This window comes from Myxine glutinosa, chromosome 7 (genome assembly GCF_964187855.1).
Source record: "Myxine glutinosa chromosome 7, kmMyxGlut1.1, whole genome shotgun sequence".
Lineage (NCBI taxonomy): Eukaryota > Metazoa > Chordata > Myxini > Myxiniformes > Myxinidae > Myxine > Myxine glutinosa.
In genome coordinates, this window is record NC_136267.1 from 104,452,794 (window position 1) to 104,475,835 (window position 23,042).

The window sequence follows — 23,042 nt, forward strand, 5'->3', positions numbered from 1 at the left end:
CCGGCTTCAAACCACAATTGATTCCGGTTTCAAGCCAAAGTCGATTCGCTCCAGTGATCGTCAGATCAATGTCCAATCGAGACCAGAATCCCGTTCGGATGACAGTTACAGTCACGCGGCCATAGCTGCACAAAGGCGTCCTCAAGGTGACTGGGAAATCCAAAGGCGCCCTCCAGGTGACTGGGAAATCCAAAGGCGCCCTCCAGGCGACTGGGAAATCACACCCTCGGGTATGGACGTTCCAAGGCTCACAGTCGGCGAACCTCAGCTTTACCCTCAAAATCCGCGTTGCACACACACACGCCAGATACGTCTGAATGCGGTGAAAACGGCTGAAGTCAAGCAAAGAAAAACCTTGCGCGACGCGCAAAGCGTGCGAGTCAAAATGGCCGACGGCCCGTTCTCGAGACGTAATGGCCGACGATGATTCTTTCCAGAATCGATCGCAAAACCTGACACGCAGGTTAATCTGTCACAGCAATAACAACTCTATCGCAGGAATCCCTTTCCTGGGAAACCCAAAGTTCACTCTTGACTCTTGCTCGCCAACGTTCGCTCCAGACCGCAAAGCAACTATGCTTCTTGTCCGACTCCACTCGCTCCGCCTTCTTTTTCCTCCTCTGCCTCTTCGTCGTCGTCCGGTTCCCGATCCGGTTTTCGGTTTCTTTTAACTCTAACTTTTTCACCTTTTGAAAACGGTTCATAAACAATAAACCTTTTGAAAACAATAATAGCACATGGAATCAAAAATATTTACAGTGGATGAAAACCACAACAACGGAAGTGACGAATCCGTAACACTTACCCCCCAATTCATCCTTAAACTTTCCAATAACCTTTTTATTTTTGGAAGAAAACAACTTGTCACCCGGCTTGTAATTACTTGTATTGTATACATCAATATCATCAATCATATCTGAATAAACATCTTCTGTATCAATTTTCAAAATATAACTATCTGTATCCATATAAAGGAGATTAACATCATTTTGATATTTCTTCCTTAAGTTATTGTAAAAGTAATCATACATTAATGACTTTGATAAATCAAGAATTGATGTTCCAATATAAATAGGCTTATCCATTTCAATACTTTCTTTACCCAAATGGATAGCACAAAAGTTCTCTGAAAACACCTCTGCTCTTTGAAAACTGGGTCTATTAATTAATTTTGTTGCTTGTTTCCAAGATGTAGCAAGTCTTATGTTCTGTCTATTCCTAACATTTTCCATTGTCTTTCCAAATACAGCATTATTCATCAATTTATAAAAGTCCTCAAAATCTGTCTTTGCCTCTGTTCTTCTATTTGTATTAAAATCAATATATGTTTTCAGCCAATGACTTTGGTTAAACTTTAAAACTCTATGAATCTTCTTCACTCTTAACCCTGCTGATAAACATTGTCTCAAGTTCCATTGGTGTAAAACATAATTTCCTTTATTATATAATGTAGTAAGTAATTTTTCTGTTGATTTACCTTTTGTATTAGATTGTTGATAATCACTTAACCATTCTTTTCTTGGTCTTTCTTTATCAGGAGCATAAGGCAGATCTTTATGTTTATTATGAAGTTCTTCAGGATATTTCAAATCAACCTCAAAATAATATCGAATTTTAGCTTTATCCAATTCTTTTTGTGTCGAGATAACGATATCCTATAAAACCTTTTCATAATCTTTCTCTTTAACCCACCAAAGTTCTCCATAAGGTAGGGCTTGAGACATAGCCCATCCATACAAATTATTAGCATCATAATACATCAAATAAGAACTATATTTTGTAGCATCATAATTAGAAAGATATTTGTTGTTAGCTTTAGCATATCTACTCGAACAGACTTGTGATATTCCTCCTCGTTTAACCTTTTCTATCATCAAAAGCATATCTACATCACTGATCAAATCCAAATTCTGTTTTGTCATTTTTAACATAGCACTCCAAGCCAAACCAGGTGCAGTGTAATAGTGAGTGGGGTCTAATCCATAGGAATTTTTATTACGACAGACGCTTCTAAAAGTCTCAAATACATCAGCCAATAGTAGGACATCAGTTTTAAGATAGAAATCATGATACTCTCCAAGGTTCTTTATATTAAACTTTTTCCAAACATTTTGTGCTCGAGTATAATCTACCAGTTATATGACTTTTATTTAATTCGTTATAGAAATTTTCTTTTGAGGGAAGTTGTGCTTCTTTAAATCTCTCAAATGAATCCATATAATCATATGGATATATCCCCTTTTGTGATAAGAGTTAAATCTCCTCTTGATTTGTGAAATACTCTGAAAGACTCGAAAAGTTTTTAATATTTGATACCAAGTTAGATAATGGACTTGTCATAAACTTGAATGAGTCAACAAATCTTATATTAGTTATAGGAGATGTTTGAATTTTTTTGTGAATGAAATGTATTTTTGATCTGTGTTAGGAATTGCAGAAATGTCCAAAGGTGGGCGGTCCGCTTCGAAAGTCCGCTTATCCGCTTATCCGCTGCAGCGGACTAACGTTTTCGAAGCGGATAAGCGAATCGGAACAACCCCCGGAAACCGAAGCGGATAAGCGTAAGCGGACTACCGAAAAATTAAAGCGCATCGCGATTCGCCAAATCAGCTGTTAGCCTGAGCCGTTACTCTAGAATTGTGAATATTTATTTAAGTGAATAATAAGTGAAACCCTAACAACTCGGCTCTTGCGACATAACGCATTATATCATAACGTTATGTTCACGTCATGGTTTACGACATGGTTGTAACATAACGCATTACATCATGACGTTATGTTCACGTCATGGTTTACGGCATGTTCACGACACCATGACGAATAAACGGCAGTCCGTTGGCCCGCCATCTTGTTGACTTGTTTGTGTCTGAATAACCAAACGTTACAGCTCTCGCCCAATCTCTTCCCGCTCGAGTTCCGTGATGCTTGGGTAACTCTATTTCTCAGGCATAACACGCCGCTCCCGAGCTCTGCCTCGGTCGAGCGCGTGTTCAGCTACGGGTCGGACATCCTCAGGCCTAAGAGGTCGGCCCTGGCTGCACCGAACTTCGAGGCCCTCGTCTTCATGAAGGGCAACCTCCAAATCCTCAAGAAGGCCCACGAGGTGGAGGAGGAAGACGAGGACTAGTCAACAGACTGCTAGTCTGTTGACTAGTAGACTCTCTTGTCAAAGAAAGGATGGGCAAATTGATTTTTCTTTGTTACTTGCATATATTAAAATTATATTTAAATTAACTGTAGAGTAGAGTAGAGTCGAGTGGAAAACTTTATTTCAATAAATTTTGAATAAATTTTATTTAAATAAAAATGTATATTTTTGATCTTAAAAGCTTTGTTTGTCTTTGTAGTAGTTAGAAATGGCTATTTAGGCTTAAAAAGCATTAAATTCCCTTTAGAAACGTCAAAAATCGCTTTTAAAACGTCGAAGCGCTTTAAAAAAATCGAATCGAAGCGGATAAGCGGATAAGCGGTAAGCGGACTAAGATTTTCGGCCGCTGAAGCGGATAAGCGAATCGGACTACACGGGCTGGCGGAGCGGATAAGCGGTAAGCGGACTTAAAATTTTCCGAATCGCGCCCACCTCTGCAAATGTCTCCAGATGTCTTTGAAAGTTCATTTATAAATAGATGTGTATCATAATGTGCGTTGTTGTGAAGAAAGACTGGAATGAAAGAGGGGAGTTTATAATTATTATTTCAACTTTGATGAGCTGGACCTCTATATTTACCAATGAGATGACAATGATCTCTTACCTTTAGAGGTCTTCGCCAATTTTCTCCTCACAAATATGACAGACAGCCTTTGGCTGCCCCAATTCTGTTTCTTCTTCTTTTGTTAAGGACATTGGTTTATTGGTTTCTCTCATTATCTTGGTTAATCGAACACAGTCTTATTCTAGTCGTTTCACAAACTCCTCTGGGGCATCTTCTCCTGTATACTCGTCTAACTTGTTGTATTCATCACCAACGGATGATTTGATATAATAACAGAAACCACAAGGAGTGTTTTTGATATTTACTCGTGTATGATTTTTTTGGATTTGGAGAAGCAGTTTCTATTTTTTCAAGCATACTTTCAAAGTCAGCATATATCACAAATGGAAGTTTTATAGTCTTGTTGAAATCTTTAAATGATATGCTTGAACCTACTTTTGGCATATTAATTACGGTGGACTTATGATCACTACAGTATTTTGAATGTTGATCTCATCGTTTTTGTCCCCCGTCGCACCGCGGAGCGAAAGGGGGACTCTGGTTTTCCCTTCCGTCCGTGTGTGCGTCCGTCCGTGCGTGCGGACGTGCGTGCGTAATCGAAGGACCGAATTCTAATTTGGTGTGTGGGTGCAACTAGGCATATGGAAGAACCCTATTGGAAATTAGGTCGCCACGTCACAATCCAAGATGGCTATCACCATATCTAAACGTTGTGAGCGCGATATCTTGAAAAGTAAATGTCTGAACCTTGTGAGCGAAATATCTTGAAAAATAAACGAACTGCTAACTTGCTGATGCAGAAAACGAAGAAGGGGCAACCCAGGCTGAATCTTCAAATTGACCACTTGCTCAAAGAAATCCAGGATCGCATGGAAGCGTCGAAGTAAATGGGTCGTCGTCAGAATGCTTTCGGCACATCAATGGATAGCAGAGTCGGATGGGAAGTATTCTTGATGCAACTATACGTTGGATCAGCAATCTCTCCACTACAATGGAGAGATGACAATGACATGACAATGAGACGACAATGACGACACGACAATGGAACGTCAATTTTTTTTTTTTTTTGGAAATTCCAACTTCTTTCCTGGAAGTCCTTGCAGTGTTCATATGTTTTATACCTCTCCCACCTCCCCCAAAGCCCTCCCACATTTCTCCCGTTGTCCCTGCTCTCAAATGTTGTGTTTGTGGCCTTCCCCCTCTCTCCCCATCTTGTCTGCCGCTCCCCTTATTTTTTGTGTTTTGTGTGTCGGTTTGACTTTTTGTGTGATTAATGTTAGCTCTTTCACGAGCCTCGATCTTGTATACAAAAAAAACAAAAAAAACAACTAATCTGGTGTGTGGGTGTATCTACGCATAAGGAAGAACGCTATTGAAAATTGGGTCGCCACGTCAAAATCCAAGATGGCCGCCACCATATATATGTCTGAACCTTGTGAGCGAAATATCTTGAGAAATAAACGAAATACTAACTTCTAATCTGGTGTGTGGGTGTATCTAGGCAGAAGGAAGAACGCTGTTTAAAATTGGGTCGCCACGTCAAAATCCAAGATGGCCACCGCCATGTATGTCTGAACCTTGTGAGATGAATATCTTGAAAAATAAGCGAAGTACCAACTTCTAATTTGGTGTGTTGGTGTATCTCGGCATAAGGAAGAACGGTGTTGTAAATTGGGTCGCCACGTCAAAATCCAAGATGGCCGCCACCATATATATGTCTGAACCTTGTGAGCGAAATATCTTGAAAAAGAAGGGAAGTACCAACTTCTAATTTGGTGTGTGGGTGTATCTAGGCACAAGGAAGAACGCTATTGAAAATTGCGTCGCCACGTCAAAATCCAAGATGGCCGCCGCCATGTATGTCTGAACCTTGTGAGATGAATATCTTGAAAAATAAGCGAAGTACCAACTTCTAATCTGGTGTTTGGGTGTATCTATGCACAAGGAAGAACGCTATTGAAAATTGGGTCGCCACGTCAAAATCCAAGATGGCCGCCGCCATGTATGTCTGAACCTTGTGAGCGGAATATCTTGAAAAATAAGCGAAGTACCAACTTCTAATTTGGTGTGTGGGTGTATCTAGGCACAAGGAAGAACGCTATTGAAAATTGCGTCGCCACGTCAAAATCCAAGATGGCCACCACCATATATATGTCTGAACCTTGTGAGCGAAATATCTTGAAAAATAAGCGAAGTACCAACTTCTAATCTGGTGTTTGGGTGTATCTATGCACAAGGAAGAACGCTATTGAAAATTGGGTCGCCACGTCAAAATCCAAGATGGCCACCACCATATATATGTCTGAACCTTGTGAGCGAAATATCATATCATTGCATGTTTTCTGCGTCTTCCACTTTGTCAACTCACATCACTTCCCCGACGGGGGACCTAGGCGTAACGCTTGTCATTCTATATCTCGTGGGGCATGACGTGTTGCACACAAGATGCTGTGAAGCGTTTCCATTGTGTAACAGCTCGGATGATGCTCTATGGAGCAGCTGCTAATTGTACTAATATATGCAGTGTGTTGTTTTCATTCTGTGCAGGGGATGACGTGTTACGCAGCTGGCGGGACATGCCGCAATGCTGTGTTTATAGTGCGAATGGTGGGACATCCCGCAAAGCTATGTTTATAGTGCGAATGGTGGGACATCCCGCAAAGCTATGTTTACAATGTGAATGGTGGGACATTCTGCAAAGCTATGTTTACAGTGTGAATGGTGAGACATCCCCGTGAAGCTATGTTTATCGTGCCAATGGTGGGACATCCCGCGAAGCTTGCTTATAACACGGATAAAAATTTTTTATGTGTTCACAAAAAGCCGTGAAGACACGAAGCACACGGCCACGAATGTAGAATAGGTCATGCTCGCAGCTCATGGAAGATTTTTTTTTTTTTAAATGGGAGTTGGGGTAGGAGGCAGGGCAAAGTGCAAAAACGATCCTGGGGGAGTGGACATTCTTCATGCCAATTGTGATTGAGCCCCATTGATGAAAGGGTGCACCTGGTATTTGGCAAACACACATGGTGGAGGTGTGGTAGGGGTTGGGAAGAGGTTTCTAGTGCAAAACCACCCTGGGGGATTGAACAGTCTTCATGGCAAGTTTGATCCCCTTCGGTCAAAAGGTGTTACCGGCAAATCAGAACAAACACACATACCCACACACACACCACACACCTCAAACCTCAAATATAATAGAATATATATTTTTTTGTTGTTTTTTTAATATATAAAAAATTCCACTTTGACATTATGGGTTATTATGTATAGATCAGTGACAAAAAATCTCAATTTAATAAATTTAAAATTCAGGCTGAAACACAACATAATGTGAAAAAGTCAAGGGGTGTGAACACTTTCTGAAGTGTGTGTGTGTGTGTGTGTGTGTGTGTGTGTGTGTGTGTGTGTGTGTGTGTGTGTGTGTGTGTGTGTGTGTGTGTGTGTGTGTTAGAGAGAGAGAGAGTGAGTGTATGAGTTAGATATCTCTGTTTAACATATGATGAATTGGGAAAGAATAATTCTTCACCTAATTGTATATTTACCTTCCACAGGTAGCACTTGTGGAGCAGCACTACCGTGAATTCCACAACTTCCTCAAGCCTCAATTTAAAGTTACACGTGTCAGTGGGGAGGCTCATCATAAGGGGAACTTAGGAATTGGGCTACAGAATAATGACGTCATAATCTGCACTGCACAAATCTTGGAAAATGCTCTTGTTGGAGGTGATCAAGACGATAACATGTCACGTATAACTCTCAATGGTAAGAATGATGGATATTCCTGTGTTGTCTGTTGTTATGGATTGTTCATAGCAGCTCCTGAAATCTACCTCATTTTATAGAGCTACTTGTAATAATAGCATACTCCAGTCAACTCGCTCCAATTTGAATACTACTATTACATGTTTGGAAATGTGAATAGGGACTGATGTTGACCATTCAACAGTGGCTCAATACCGCTATTTCAAATACAGTATACCGTTTTTGAAAGTTGTAGCTATCATTTATACTGTATGGTATAAATGGCTTTCACTTTATAGCTTTCACTTTTTTCAGGTGAATTATGTGTCTATGTGACAATTGTAACCCACATCCACTGCATATTCTACTTTACTGTACAACGGACTAAGCTCTCCTCTTGCCGGTTCCAGAAACTCATGCCAATGATGGTCATATTGACTCAACATTAGACACAAACTATATATAAATATGTATATATGTAAAAGCCTTCGGTATGTTTCTGCACATGTCTACAAAGACATGTCATAGAGGCCATTGTAATAGATGGATTGTACTCATATACTGTTCTTATACTGTGCATACCTCTCATTCCATCTTATAGAATTATGTGTATTTTCTATGTCAGTTATTTTTAAATGATCCTGCTACGCCGCCCGCTACGCCACCTGCGACACTCATTAAGTGTTGTATCTGAGAAGAACGAGATTATTAATTGCGTGTACCGTAAATATATAAATAAGCATGTTCAAAAACAGTAGGCAGCACATGTTATGCAGGAGTATCGATAGTAAAATGAAATTTGCTTAACTGCAAAATTGCTGCCAATTAACTCAAATTAAAATGGACATCAAACTGTTCGGGAGGATGGTAATGATTTTGATGTCTCTAAAGGAGTTTTCCACAATGGAGCCCTGTTCCAAACTTCATGTTTTTTGACTCAGATTTGCCTTGTATCTTTCTTCACTTTATGTCCTGTATGTCTGATTAGAGTAAATTCTATCTTTATATAATCTGCTGCATAATGTACATGTCAATACACATAGCTCCAAAAAAAATTGGCAAATCTGTCACCGTAGGCAGTTACCATATTTTAAAGTTGCTGTATTTTATTGTATTGCCAGAATTTTTTAAAGAAAGTTGTTGCATGGTACATCTCAGGTGCTCATTTTTTTTCAATGGCAATTAGAATCTGAGTGCAAGCTTAGAGCAGTTACCACTTGGCTGACCACAATGCTGAATGAGTGAGCAAGTTGAACATTTTGTTATCTTTTGAGCTCTATAGAAATGAACTGCACTTAGGTTCAAGTTTCGCCACCAACAGCATGTTGTCAAAGCTAACCTCATTTCTACCTTATTGTACTTTGGAGTGGACTCTGTTAAACTAATAGATATATTGAAGAAGATTATAATTTGGTGAGATTGGTGTGGATCTTTGCAAACATTTTTTTGGTAAACACAGCCTTCATGTGATTCAAAAGTTATAGACTGTGGGGCAAGCCCATTTAAGATGTTATTTCGTAGTCCCCTCATTGGCAGAGGCCAAAAACCTCTGTCAAATGTATGAAAAAATATAATAATCGCAAAATCGTTTTGTTCTCTCAATAAACATCCTGTCTCTTCTTGAAAATCAATAAAATAAAAGCTTTATTTGGTCTCGGAATATCTGTTAAAATCGGCTATAAATAACCCTGCATCGACGAAATGAACCAATCACAAAGCAGTTATAGCATCCTCGTTCGCAACTGAAGAATACTTGACAACAACATGGCGGACGACGCCACTTCCACGAAAGCCGTGGTAGCTGATAAAAATAGATGTTTCATTCACTTTTCTTCAGTAAATGAAGCCGTTCTGAAACCATTTACCGATACAACTTGGTCCAGAGCATTGGAATGTGCTCAGGTTTGGAAGAGTTCTGACGGAGAAAAGGCCAAAATCGCCACCGATTTCATAAGTTCCATCGGCGGTAGCTCGGACTGTGTGCAATTAGATCTACCCAGTACCAGTACGACAGCTACGACTATGAGTACGAGTGATCCGACTACGAGTGGCCGCCATAACAAGACAATGTGAGGAAATGGCTGGCAAAAGTCAACGAGCAGTTATGAGAAAGGATCTGACAGTGAGTCGCATGACGCGAGATGAGGAAGTTGTGAACCGCATCATCGAGACAACTTCAAATCTAACTAACCCATTTGAAGAGTCGGAAATGGCATCAAGTGAAGTAGTACATCTCGCGTCCGGTGTTGTGGCATCACCTGAAGTGTCAAATGATCTCCTGACGACCGAAGAAAAGGGAGATGCTGCCTTTCTTCATTATTGCCAAGAAAGGCTCCAGAACGAGGAGAAATCTATCCAGGACATTCTACCAAAAGCAAAGCTCAAAACGTTCACTGAGATGTCAAAGACAGTGGTCTCAAGTGTGAGAGGGAAAGAGGTTGCCTTGAAGAGTGACAGGGACCTTTTTGCCAGACTTGTGATCATTGGCAAGGTGTGGTGTGTGAACCTCCAAAACATGATGACCTACTCACTTGGGCCTTTGCCTCTTCCAATAGCAAAAAGTGATGGTTGCTTTGTCAAAACCAACAAGGCAAAGCTCCTTCATATGTTAGAAGAGGTAAAAGTGCCAGAAACTGGTGAGATACCACTGGCGCCTCCAAAATGTGGTGTTTGGATTGTGGATGGCATGGCGCTTCTTCAACAACTAAACCAGAAGAATATGCCACAGACCTTTGGGCAGCTTGCTGTTAAAATACTGAAGCAACTGGTCAACATCAGCTTCTTGAACAAATCTCAGTGTATGCACTTTGTAACTGACACCTACCCTGAAGTCAGCATTAAAAATGCAGGGCGCAAAAGAAGAGCTGCCAGTGGATCACAAAAAATAAAGATCGCAAAACCAGAACAAAAAATTCCTAGGCAATGGAAAAAATTCCTCGCAAACGGCCACAGCAAGCATCAGCTGGTGAAATTCCTTGTGGCAGAATGGAAGAGATGCAAGGCAGACCAGCTCAAAGGAATTCACTTGGTTGTAGCCCATGAAGACAAATGTCATTCAATTTGTACAGACACAGACGGAATTGTCAAGTTTGAAGCAATAGAAGAATTATCCTGTGATCACGAGGAAGCAGATACTCGCATGCTATTACATGCCAAGTACATAGCTGCTACAAGCAACAGCCCACCAGTTATCATCAGGAGCCCAGATACAGATGTATTTGTGATCGCCTTGGGACTTACTAATCAAATCAGTTCACCGCTGTACTTTTATACTGGTCGAGAGGACAAAGTGCGCACAATTGATGTCGGTGCTGTTCAGCAGGAGTTGGGAGATGAACTGACGGAAGCTCTCATAGGATTCCACTGTTTCACCGGTTGTGATTCGGTCAGTTCCTTTTATGGAAAGGGGAAACAAAGAGCCTTTAAACTACTGCAGAAGAATCCCACCCTTATAGAGGCATTCAAGGAACTTGGTACATCTTATGACATATCTGAAGAGATGGTCAGTCGTCTGGAAGAGTTTGTATGCCTACTGTATGGGCAGAAGGAAATTACTTCAGTAAATGAAGTGAGATATCTCATGTTGAAGACAGCAACCAGAACTGAAAGTGTCATGCCCCCAAACCAGGACTCCCTCAAAAAGCACATCCAGAGAGCTAACTATCAAGCCAGCATCTACAAGAAAAGCCTGGTGCAACACCAGGATCTGCCATCTCCTGCAGGCAATGGTTGGAAGATGGATGGCAATGAGCTCACAATTGACTGGATGGACCTAGCTCCAGCTCCTGAAAGTGTTCTAGAACTTGCATTCTGCAGATGTAGGGGATCAAAGTGTAAACCTCCAAATGCTGATGAGTCATGCTGTATCTCTCTTGGACTGAGATGTACAGATCTGTGCCAGTGCAAGAAATGTGAGAACATTCAGCTCCCAACAGACATTGAAGAGACAGAAGACCCCGACAATGGTGAAGGTGATGATGAGGAATATGGAGAGGACCTGTAAGTTTGCAAGTAAGGTGCTCAAGTATAAAAGAATACAATACAAACATAAAGTGTATGCTACTCTATATATGACAAGGCAATTTCACCTAATATATTTTACTAAATAAATTGGTAATAACATGATCAGACAAGTTATGTCACTTTTTTGTGCAGATTTTTGATTGGGTTTAATGATCTGAATGCGTTTTCATGAACTGTCCATTACAAAATTATAATAATCTTTGGTTAGGTTAACCCATCCAGGACGAACCCCACGTATTAGTGGTTTGGTGAAATAACTGTTACAGTCATAAACATCATACATACATGAGCAGAAAGAGCAAAAAAAATACAAACTTTGAGCCCATTTTTGTCACAGTGCGAGATATAGTTCATTCACAGCTATATTTCTTAATGTGAATAGCACTAAATCATCAAATTGGCAACGATGGAACATTCAAAATCACTATTTTTCCATTCAAATTGGCAATTTTATGGTTTATAATTAAATTTATGTTTATATTTTCATTTCTAATAAACTACATCCCTTTGTAAACACTTTAATAGTGCAAGAAAAAAAAAATATTGCCAATTTGACTAATTAATAGATTATCTATCTATAATTCCAGTAATCTCTGTGTGTATGCGACCGCTGTTTCTCGACAACTACCGGTCCGATATACTTGAAACTTGCCAGGTATATTGCTGGGGACCCGAGGATGTGCCTTTTCAAGGTTTTAAATTAATCGCAGAAGTAGTTACCGAGCTATGTCCAAAAAACGATTCAACCAATCAGAGAGCAGCGAGCTATCACGTGTGCCGAACGTGGCGAACACACTCTGCCTCGGATGGCACATTTGAGAGCGTATTCATTTATTTCCCGTCGGCAAACTATGTTGCCGTTAAACTATGTTTTAAAACTAATTATAAAACTAATAAAAACTAATTTGCGATTCATCGTAACTGCGATATACGACCTTCCGGAGCTCCCGTGAGAGCGTGCGCCATTACGGATAGTAATTCAATTAAAAACATAAAAACATTGTCCCAATTCAGTCAGAGCGAAGGGCGTTGTTTTAAGCGAAGAGCGTTTTATTTTTCCCCTTAAATTCAGTCGCCGGACGGTGAAAGCTTTTTTTTGGGGGCAGCTACTGGCAGCCACGTACGGCCAATCACAGGACACGTTGTTGTGTCGACGTGCCGTGTTGTTTTCCCTCGCGGTTTGGAATGTTTTTCCTTTTCATTTTTTTTCTCTTCTCTTTCTACTTGATGATGGTAGCAGTTCTGTACTCGCAAGCCGTTCGCCGTTCGCTTTGGCGTTGCGAATGGACCAAAACATTTCATGGACCAAACCATTTCATGTAAAGCGTTCGCCGTTCGCTTTGGCGTTGCGAATGGACCAAAACATTTCATGGACCAAACCATTTCATGTAAATAGAGGGGGGGGATATAATTTTAGATATATATATAGTACGGGCATGCCCTAGTATAATTAATGTGCACTAAAAAAATAGGGAACAATGCATTTTCTTCCTTGGTAACTATTGACAATTCAATTTATAAAGTTTATTTCCAATGCCAATGAGGTGACTATGAAAATATTTATCCAAGACATTAATAAGCCATCGCCCCACTGTCTATTATACTATATGTCGATACACATAGATGATGAATATGGATTAAATTTACGTGTTGTGACTTTTTTATAGCTCAGTGAAAATAACCTGAAAATAAAATATGTAATGCAATATTTGTACCGCTTAAAATTTGAATAGCCCTGCTATTTTGTCGTATTCAATGCAGTATTGTCAACTTACTGTTTATTGGAATTGCTTTCACAACTATACTTATTTATTTAAGAAATATAAAAGTGCAAAAATACGAAATTTTTATATTAATGGAAAAATAATAAATTAGACGACTCTTTTCTTCAGAAAAAAATTGTCACGTCAGTGCGTCGAGTAAAGACTCAAATGTAGAGTACAAAGAAAAGTATATGTCCCCAGTGTTGGTAAAAGTATAAGTTAATCGATCAATTTATATTATTTGATTGACTTAAAAAAGGTAAATTTTGTTGAACTCTTTGTTTCACTCAGATCCAATGCTCTGAGCTACTTGTACCACACCATGTGAAAATATAGGTGGAAAAAGTCTGATGTAATGCATTTTAATTCCAGGCTATAAGGCAACAAGGTGAAAATTTTGAAAGGGGTTGTAGACTTTCTATTGGCACTTGATGGCCAGATACCAGGACCCACGAAGGTTATTTTGGAGAAATAACCTAATGAAAAGACAAGACAATCCTGGACATTATCTTTATCTTTGGATGTAGATAACAGCAGTGCAGAGTCATGTGCATTCTCTGATGAGGGACCCAATTTATAGTATTGTTACGTTTGTGGGGGGTAGGGATACCTTAGTGTATAGATTAGTGTGCTCCGACTGTCGTGAAGAAGAAGAAACCTCGATGTATCATAAGTAGGGAATTTGTGTAGACCGGATTTCGGGTAAGCTTGTATCTTCGTCCCCATCAGAGTGGTGGGTCTTGGTAATTAGCGAGGTATTGTGGGTAATTAATCCCCTGTATGCAATTGCCTCTGTAATCTTTCCCGATGTTCCTTATGACACCACACTAGACACCTAGCCAGAAATCGCCCATTAAACACACTAATTAAAAAAACCAACCAGAAACCAGGCATAAAGCATTACCGTGGATATCACCGACTTGGTGAGCGCAGAGGCACAAAAGCTCCGTGAAGCCACACCTCAAAGGGCAATGATTGGACAGGGATTTGATTGGCACAGAGGACTGGTAAGATCGGACTATGGGATTGGTGAAGCAGGCATGGATGATGTCAGAACCGCGCGGACAAAATAGGTGGAACGGCGGAAAATTTTCCCTTCTCGGTATGGGTCTGGTGATGGGCGGTCATGTGCCGACAGCTGCTCGTTTCTTCTGATTCTGGAGCCAATAGCGTCGAATTTTGGTGTCTCTCAGCATTGACATTTTATCTCTCTCGGCATTGACATTTTCTCCCTCTCGGCATCGACGTCCTCTTGGTTCTTCTCGTTTTGGAACTTGTGGTGAACGGTCGCTATTACTCTTGCACAAGGAGGCTTCATCGCGAATGGTCGTGTTCCGAGATCTTGCTAGTAGTCGTGAGGAGGACATCTTGCTACTGGTCGTGAGAAGGGGAACTGCGGATGGAGAGCTGTGGTTTCCGTGCAGAGATCGTGAGGACTGGCATGGCTGGAAGAGCGAGCTGCACGCCTACGCGTTCGCTTCCCGCGGGAGGCCTACTTCGCGCCAACGAGCACGTTTCGCGAGTAAAGACGACAAGGCCGCAGACGATATTGACGATCCCTAATGAGACACCCTAGCCAATTTGAGTTAAGTGCCACACAAAGAACAAGTATTTATTTTCAGTTATTTTATCCCATTGTTTGTATTTGAGTCTGTATGTGGGGACGTCCCGTTTAGGAATCGTAGTTTCATTTATCGTGCATTTTCTTTGTGACCAGCAATTTATTGATGAAGCCGGCATTTTCTTGTACATTTTAAACCTGTGTCGGTTGAGTTCATTTATACAGGTGTGAAGACGTCAGGTGGAGGCCATCCAGGTAAGTTTGTCATCCCCCTTTTCCCACGCGTATAACGAATACCGTCATATTGAATTGAACACCTCGGAGTGTTAAGCTCGTTTGGTCCTCCGTGTCACCCTGCGGTGTTAACCACACAGGGTAGTCATGCGATAGTATTATATCATGTGTCAAAGGAGAGGTTAGGAACCCAATCATATGGCATCAATTGTATCATGCCCCTGTATTTGTCCCCTTAATGTTGTCATGCTTTTTCACTTAATAATACTACTTTGTGTAGCTATCATTTGCAAATGATCATCATATAGCTGCTCTTTATGCTCCTTTATCATCCTCCTGTCAACTATTTTTTTATTTTTAGATGCTAACATTACTTAGGTGAAGTTTCTTGAATTTATAACTAGCCTCAAGATTGACTGATTAGCTGCATTCTTTTCTGCCCCCCTCTATGTATTTAAAACTTGTCATGATAGTTTTCAATGGCTGATTTTATTCAGGAGGAAATCTGCGCTTAGAGCGGTTGTTGTTTCCTTACAGATATAGGAAATATCAGGATTTGGTAGGCCATGCAATTATTTTATCTTTTGCATTAAAAATCTACATATCATATAACAGATCACTACAGCAAAACAAAGAAAGGCAGGCAGATTAGAGTAGATCACTGCGGCAAAAGAAAGGGAGGCAGGCAATGTGCTTACTGCAAGAGTGCTGGTCCTGATTAGGAGTGGGACAGTTTTGACTGAGACTGCCGAACCGGACTGCAAGATTGTTGTGCCAGAGATGTGCCTGTCCTTTAGCCACATGGGTGCACCGAGAGGTAGCACCAGGGGTAATTTCCCTGGTGGCATCAGCAGGCGAGACAGTCTGTCTCCTTCCCTGTCCGTTGTTGGGTTCTTCTTCACTCTTTTCCTCAATGGGCTCATTTTCCTTTCATTCACTCCCTTTGGATTTCACTTCATATTTGACGTCTGCTGGCCCTGTGGAGTTGGATAAATAATAGTTTGTACACGTCATCACGTTAATTTTTTTGATTATCTTCAGTTATTTTATTATTAAGCTATCTTGAAACATAATACATGTGGCTGTCTTGACTCTGACTCTATGGTGTGGTGGCTGCCAATTGTAAGAGCAAAAAATAATTGATGAAAGTAAAAGTAAGAGTTAATCTGCTCAGTTTTTTTTACCTCCAAGAGAAGGACTCTTGTCCTTGTCATTCCGATGTCAGGGCGGACACTTGATGTGCGTGTGGATAGATTGCTGAAGATGCTTCAATCTCGACGAATTGGCATTCTTTTACATACTGTTGAGGAAGGGATGAGAACGTCTCAACAAAAAAAGTTTGTGTATTTGCATGATGAAATATGACAATGAAACTGTCAATCAAATGGACAGCGAAACAGTGACATGCTTTTCCTGATGTTTTGCCAGCATGCTGTTTGAGATCAGGAAGATAAATATCATGTTTTAATGACAAGTGGGAAAGAAGGGATGGATATAGCTGTATCAAGGAAAGGTCACATGCATATGTTGTGAAACTCAAATATTAGGCTTTGGAAAAAGAGGAGGACCATACTCATAACAGCATTGGGGAGGTCATGACAAGGTTTGAACATTTCCATTGCTGAGTACCAATTCTGGACAGGTTACCACTCCTTTGCATGGTGAGAAATGAGCATTCGTGCTTTGTCTTGATAGATGTGACTTCAAAATGATAGGTTTATTCTGAAAAGAAAGACAGAGAGGAAACAGCCAAGCTTAGTGTGAATGTATCGTCTGAGTCGCAGCAGAGAAGGCAAAGTAGTAAGGAAGTCCATATAGAGTGCATGTGGATGCACATATGCAAAATGTCATGGGGGTGAGTGAGTGTTTATCCAGGATGCACATATTATACGATTCATGTTTTCAATTTTCCACAATCTCCCAAATGCTCCTCTGCTGGCACTCCTCCTCCCCCTTCCCATTGGAATTGTGTCATATCACCAAGGGCTCTTCAAATATCAAGTGTCAGGAATGTAACAGCATGGAGGGATCAATTTACTCTTGCTCATGCTTTGCGTGCATTTTGGAGCATTCTTTTTAACTCGTTGTATCATATTGTATCATATTGTTACGGTTCTCAACGTCGGCCCCTTTTCCCCTTACCAAGGGGGGATTAATCCCCTTATCCACGACTGACCGACGTGAGTCCTGGGGGTCCCAACGCTCCTTCCGGTCGGGAGCAGCCAGGGTATTTGGTCTACGAAAAGTCCCAAGGACCTGAGTGCCACTCCTGACCGCGAAGCAGGGTAGGGACTCCCGCTCGAACCACGGTTTTAGATGGTCTAGTTGCCGAGCGGTTTTTAGCGACCCGAAGTTCGAGTCATTAGCATTCGCTAACCCGATTCCGAAACGTTGGCCAAATCGTGCCACAGGTACTCAATGTGGAAACCTCTAAAGCGACCGAATGTGAAGAAGCAAAAAGGGGTAAAGAAAGAACACAGGGATTTATTACTAATATTTACAAGACCAAAGAAACCAAGGAGGAGGAAAGAAATGAAAATAATTTACAGAAGAGGAAGACACAGTGCAATTCTACTTATCTATACAGTCTTACTTATTCCCAGGGACAACACGGACAAACAGACGAGTCAGACTTACACGGGGATGATGACAGGAATGGCAGGAGGTGGATGGCTGGACGGATGAGGAGGTGGGACCACTGGGCTGGAAGGTTCAGCTGGACGCAGGAGAACGGCCGGGCCGGGAGTGAGCAGCCGCCGACTCTCCACACTTTAGTTCGCACGGCGGCGTTGCTTCGCGGCCACGGGTCGAACCGCTGTTAAAGCTCAACTCCACCCAGCTGCGGTGGACTCAGCTGCGGTTGGTTCAGCTGTGGTGGACTCCTACTCATCTGCTGTGGGGGGCTTCCTCGGTCATCTGCTCCAACTGGACTCGACTCACAGCTCCTCCTCAACTGGACTGGACTCAACTGGGCTCCGGTGGACTGCGTGACGGGTTATATAACCACGCCCATGGAACTTTCGCGAACCTCCTCGAACGCTCTCTCTCCGCCCTCTCAGGCCAAACCCCTCATCCTTGGTTGGTTGATCGGGGGCTGGCTCACTCCTCCTTCTCATGATGAGGTGGAGACATGCCTTTCTTCTCTGAGCTGACCGCGTGCGTAATGGAGGTTGGGGTGAAGAAAACTGCCCAATGTTACTGGCACTTTGAAGAGGCCATGGGGGTGTCGGAGGGATCTATCTTATTCGATTCGATGCAATGCAGAGTCAACTAATGGGAAACAGAGCCTTAAACTAACATAGAATAAGAAATAACTATTTAGAAGGGTATATGATTTTCTACGTGCATGCGATGGATTAACTAAGGGGACGACCTTTGATCTTTACACTTAACGGAGGTATTTACAAGGATCATTACATTTGCACAGGGTCATATTTACAACAATTACAGGATTCTCAAATCCACAACAATATTGTCGTGAAAATCAAGCGCAGACACGACTTTCCTCTGGGTAGGCTTTAATATCATTTAGATCGGCAATATCTCCTGTAACAATACATGCAACAATAGGCATTAAATCAGAGCATTCAAGCACAGCAAAGGTAGCTTCGATATAACAATGGTTAACGCAGCGCAGCGTTTGGGGGCGTACATACCATTCAACTACTGGATAATGTCACAGTGAGTCCCGCCGAAGTGTCCGCACGCCCCGTGTGTCCCGGGTATTATAGACGGCCCCTTTTCGTGGCGAGCACCCCCTGGGTTCACCTTGGTATAATTTCACTACATTCTCCCCGTCGTTAAAACTATACTACCGCTCGGCAGCTCGCAGGCAAGCATCAGCAATAAATGAAAGGGTCACGTCAATCCACGTCAGTCGGACCACCCGTAGCGGTCGGGGCGGCGAACCTCCCTGCCAGTTCGTGTTCGGAATCTACCGGGCACGGCGTCCCCAAGCCCGGAGTCCCCCGCGTCGGAATAGCCGCCGGAGGTCGGAGTCGGAGGGGGCGCCCCTGCGCCTTCGGGCACGGGAGCGGGGGACGACGGGAGTAACAGTGGTAGTTCCATAGGGGAAGCTTCGATAGAGTCCATAGACTCGTAGACGGGTTCGTCGATATCCCTGTCGTCGTCCCCACATGGGGCGAGATGGCGTACGGAGACAGTAGACTCGCGGGCATCCGCCGTTAACACGCGGGCATGCTCGGGATTAGCCTGGAGGACCTGCACCTTGTCAACAAGGGGGTCGTACTTGCTAGTGCGAACCGCTCGTTTGAGATAGGCGGGCCCCGGTTCAGCGAGCCAGCTGGGTAAAGACTGGATACTGCCGGAGCTTCTAGGGTGGTGGAACAGTCGTTCGTGAGGAGTCTGGTTGGTGGCAGTACATAAGAGAGCCCGGATCGAGTTTAGAGCGGCAGGCAGCGACCACGCCCATTTATCGAGGCCTCGGCCGAGGGTCCGAAGGCTTAGCATGACGGCCCGCCATATAATCCCATTAAAGCGTTCGATCTGTCCATTAGCTTGGGGCCGGTACGGGGTGGTGTAGCTCGAAGCGACATTATTTTGGAGCAAGTAGCCCTTCACTTCCTGGGACAGGAACACCGCACCCCGATCAGTATGCACGTAGGCCGGATACCCGAACATAGAAAACAAATTCTGCAGGCACCGAATAACCATGGCAGCCGACATATCCCCGCACGTGTAAGCAAAGGGGAATCGGGAATACTCATCGACGATAGTGAGCAGATAGCGAGAGTTGCTCGACATTGGCAGCGGCCCTTTGAAGTCCATCGCCAAGCGCTCCCACGGTCTAGTAGCCCTAACGAGTGTCCCCAGGGGAGGGCTATAAAAACGCGGTTTGAGTTCCGCACAGACCGCGCAATCACGGCAGATGCGGCGGATGTCCTCCATCGAGTACGGCAGATTGCCCGCGCGCACAAAATGCGCGAAGCGCGTTACCCCGGGATGACACATAGTGCTGTGCAAAGTGCGCAGCCCCTCCAAAGATACGACCCCCGCGCAAGTGGCCGGCCTCGATAAGGCGTCAGCGACCAGGTTATCCTTCCCCGGGTGGTATTTGATGGTGTAGCAGAAGTCGGCGAGTTCGATACGCCAACGGGTGATTTTCTCATTCTTAATGATATTTCATTAAGATCTCATTCTTAATACGCCATTTCTCTTCCGCTTCCGGTCCGGTCTGGAGAGGACGCTGGCGTTACTTGTTCGCCGCTTCTCCGACTGGGCCATTGTACATAGTTTGCTTTTCTGGTGGTCGTGGCGGATTTTTGACCGTTGGGTCTGCCCTCTGCTCGGTCCCGGCTCTGCTCCTGGCTTCGCCTGCCCGGCTCCTCCACTGTTTCCTCAGGCCCGCTCCCGTTGTTTGTGGCCGTTGTTTGCGGCGGTGGCTGTTTGCCGCTGTGGTCTTGATTAGCGGCTGCAGTCGTTTGCCGCTGCGTTTGCCGCTTTGCCTCCTCGACCTTGGCCTCGTACTCGTCCCTTCGCTCCTGCCTGGCATGGCTCTGAGGTACTCCGCCGCAAGGCTTCTTCTGCTCAATACCCGCTTCACCCCATCATGCATCTCTGCCATCAAATCAAATGGACTCCTCCGACGACCCAGGTACATTCACCGTGGCTCCGGTCGTAAGTTTGTTTATTTGCAATCAGGTCACTCCATCCCCGTCCTCTGGTCGGCTCAGCGCACTCTCACTCTTCGTCCCAGCGCACCTGGTCACAGCAACCCACACAATCGCACCTCCTGCCTACGAACCCTGGCTAAATCACCTGAATTCATCCCTGCTGTTCAAAACAACATCAAGCTCACCCTGTTCAACACCCGGTCCCTCAACAACAAATGCCTCATCCTGAACGAATACATCCTGGATAACAAACTGGACTTTCTCTGTCTCACCGAAACCTGGCAACAACCTCTGGACTACTACACACTCAACCTCACCACACCCAATGGATATTCCTACGTCAATAAACCACGCTCGGAGGGCCGAGGTGGTGGAATTGCCGTTATCCACCGTCAAGACATCAAGACCAACCTCATCTCCATCTCATCTGCTCCATCATTTGAACACCTGGCTTTAAAACTCTCTGGTCACACGCAGTCAGTCATGGCTGTCGTCTACCGCCCTCCCAAACCACACCCATCATTCCTGTCTGACTTCTCCTACTTTCTGACCCAGCTATGTTCCCTCTCCCCCTCAATCCTCCTCCTTGGTGATTTCAATATCCACATGGACTCCACTGACTCCACAATAACCACTGACTTCACTGATTTACTCACCTGCTTTAACCTCACTCAACATGTCGACTTTCCTACCCATATCCGTGGTCACATTTTGGACCTTGTCTGCTCCACTGGATTAAGTTTGCACCATCTCTGTGGCTCCGACCTCACCCTCTCTGACCACTTAGCCATCACTCTGACCATCAACATCCCCGCCCCAACACCAAGGCATTATCGCACAATCAACTTCCGTAAGCTAAACGCTCTTTCACCTACCTCATTCTCATCCACCCTCTCTGAAAAAATGTCCACTTCTCCCTTCATTGACCTCCACACCCCTTCCGACCTCACTGACTACTACAACCACACTCTCTCCTCCTGCCTTGACCAGCTTGCACCTGTAAAAACCAAAACAGTTTCTTTCACCCATTCTGCTCCCTGGTTTACCCCTGAACTCCACCTGATGAAAACTCGTGCTCGCCAACTTGAAAGACTCCGCAATAAAACGGGTCTCACAGTTCACTCCCAAGCCTACAAGGACCACATACAACACTACAAAGATGCCCTCTCCCGCGCCCGCTCTGCCTACTACTCTCAAATTATCCACTCTGGCTCCGGAAACCCAAAAGCACTCTTCTCGACAATAAACAAACTCCTCCACCCCCTGAACACCACCACCCAGTCATTCACAGTAGACAACTGCATCTCCTTCCTCTCTTTCTTCCAACGCAAAATTGACAACATCTACAACAGCTTGAACACCGCCGCACCCGCTCCCCCTCCAACCACCTGCCCCCCCTTGTCCTGCCATCCCCTGTCTCGGTTCTCCCCAATCTCCCCTACTGACCTCTCTGAACTCCTCATAGGAATGAAAACTGCCACCTGCACTCTTGACCCCATCCCCTCCAGCTTTGTCAAAGCCTCCCTCCCTGCTCTCTCTCCACTTATCATTGCAACAATAAACTCCTCCCTGTCTACAGGCATCGTCCCACCTTCCCTCAAAATTGCTGCTGTTACCCCCATTCTAAAAAAACCTGGTCTAAACCCTGACACCCTAAACAACTTCAGACCCATCTCCAACCTACCCTTTCTGTCAAAAGTTTTGGAACGCGCTGTAGCCACTCAACTCAAACATCATCTCTCTGCCAATAACCTGTATGAAACATTCCAATCCGGATTCCGCTCCAACCACAGTACTGAAACTGCTCTCCTCAAAATCACCAACGACCTTCTCCTCTCCTCTGACGCTGGCAACCTCAACATTCTCGTCCTCCTCGACCTCAGCGCTGCCTTTGACACCATCGATCACACTATCCTCCTCACCCGACTTGAATCCACCTTTAACGTTACCGGCACTGCCCTCTCTTGGATTAAATCATACCTCTCTGACAGACGCCAGTTCATCTCCATCAATAACTGCAAATCCCCCACTGCTCCCCTCCCCCAAGGTGTCCCCCAAGGTTCAGTTCTTGGCCCCCTCCTCTTCATCCTTTACCTGTCCCCGCTCGGTCACTTAATCCGCCGTCATGGTCTCCAATTCCACTGCTTCGCCGATGACATCCAGCTTTTCATCTCCACCAAGTCCGTCTCCACCGACACCCACTCTATCCTGACAAACTGCATCACTGAAATAAAATCCTGGCTTCAAATCAACTTCCTCAAGCTTAACTGTGATAAATCTGAAATAATCATCATTGGCCCAAAAACGCTCACAAAATCCACCCATAACTTTGCCCTCAACATCGACGGTATCCCAGTATCCACCTCCCCTC

The 23,042-nt window shown here is 43.7% G+C and overlaps 1 protein-coding gene across 1 annotated transcript in view; it reads left to right on the forward strand.

The window, feature by feature from the left end:
* LOC144888192 (interferon-induced helicase C domain-containing protein 1-like) overlaps positions 1-23,042 on the forward strand; it is a 70,164-nt gene that overhangs the window by 42,271 nt on the left and 4,851 nt on the right. Inside the window, exon 8 of the mRNA XM_078782712.1 lies at positions 7,268-7,478. Coding sequence (XP_078638838.1) covers positions 7,268-7,478 — 211 coding nt within the window. The remainder of the gene's footprint in view (positions 1-7,267; positions 7,479-23,042) is intronic.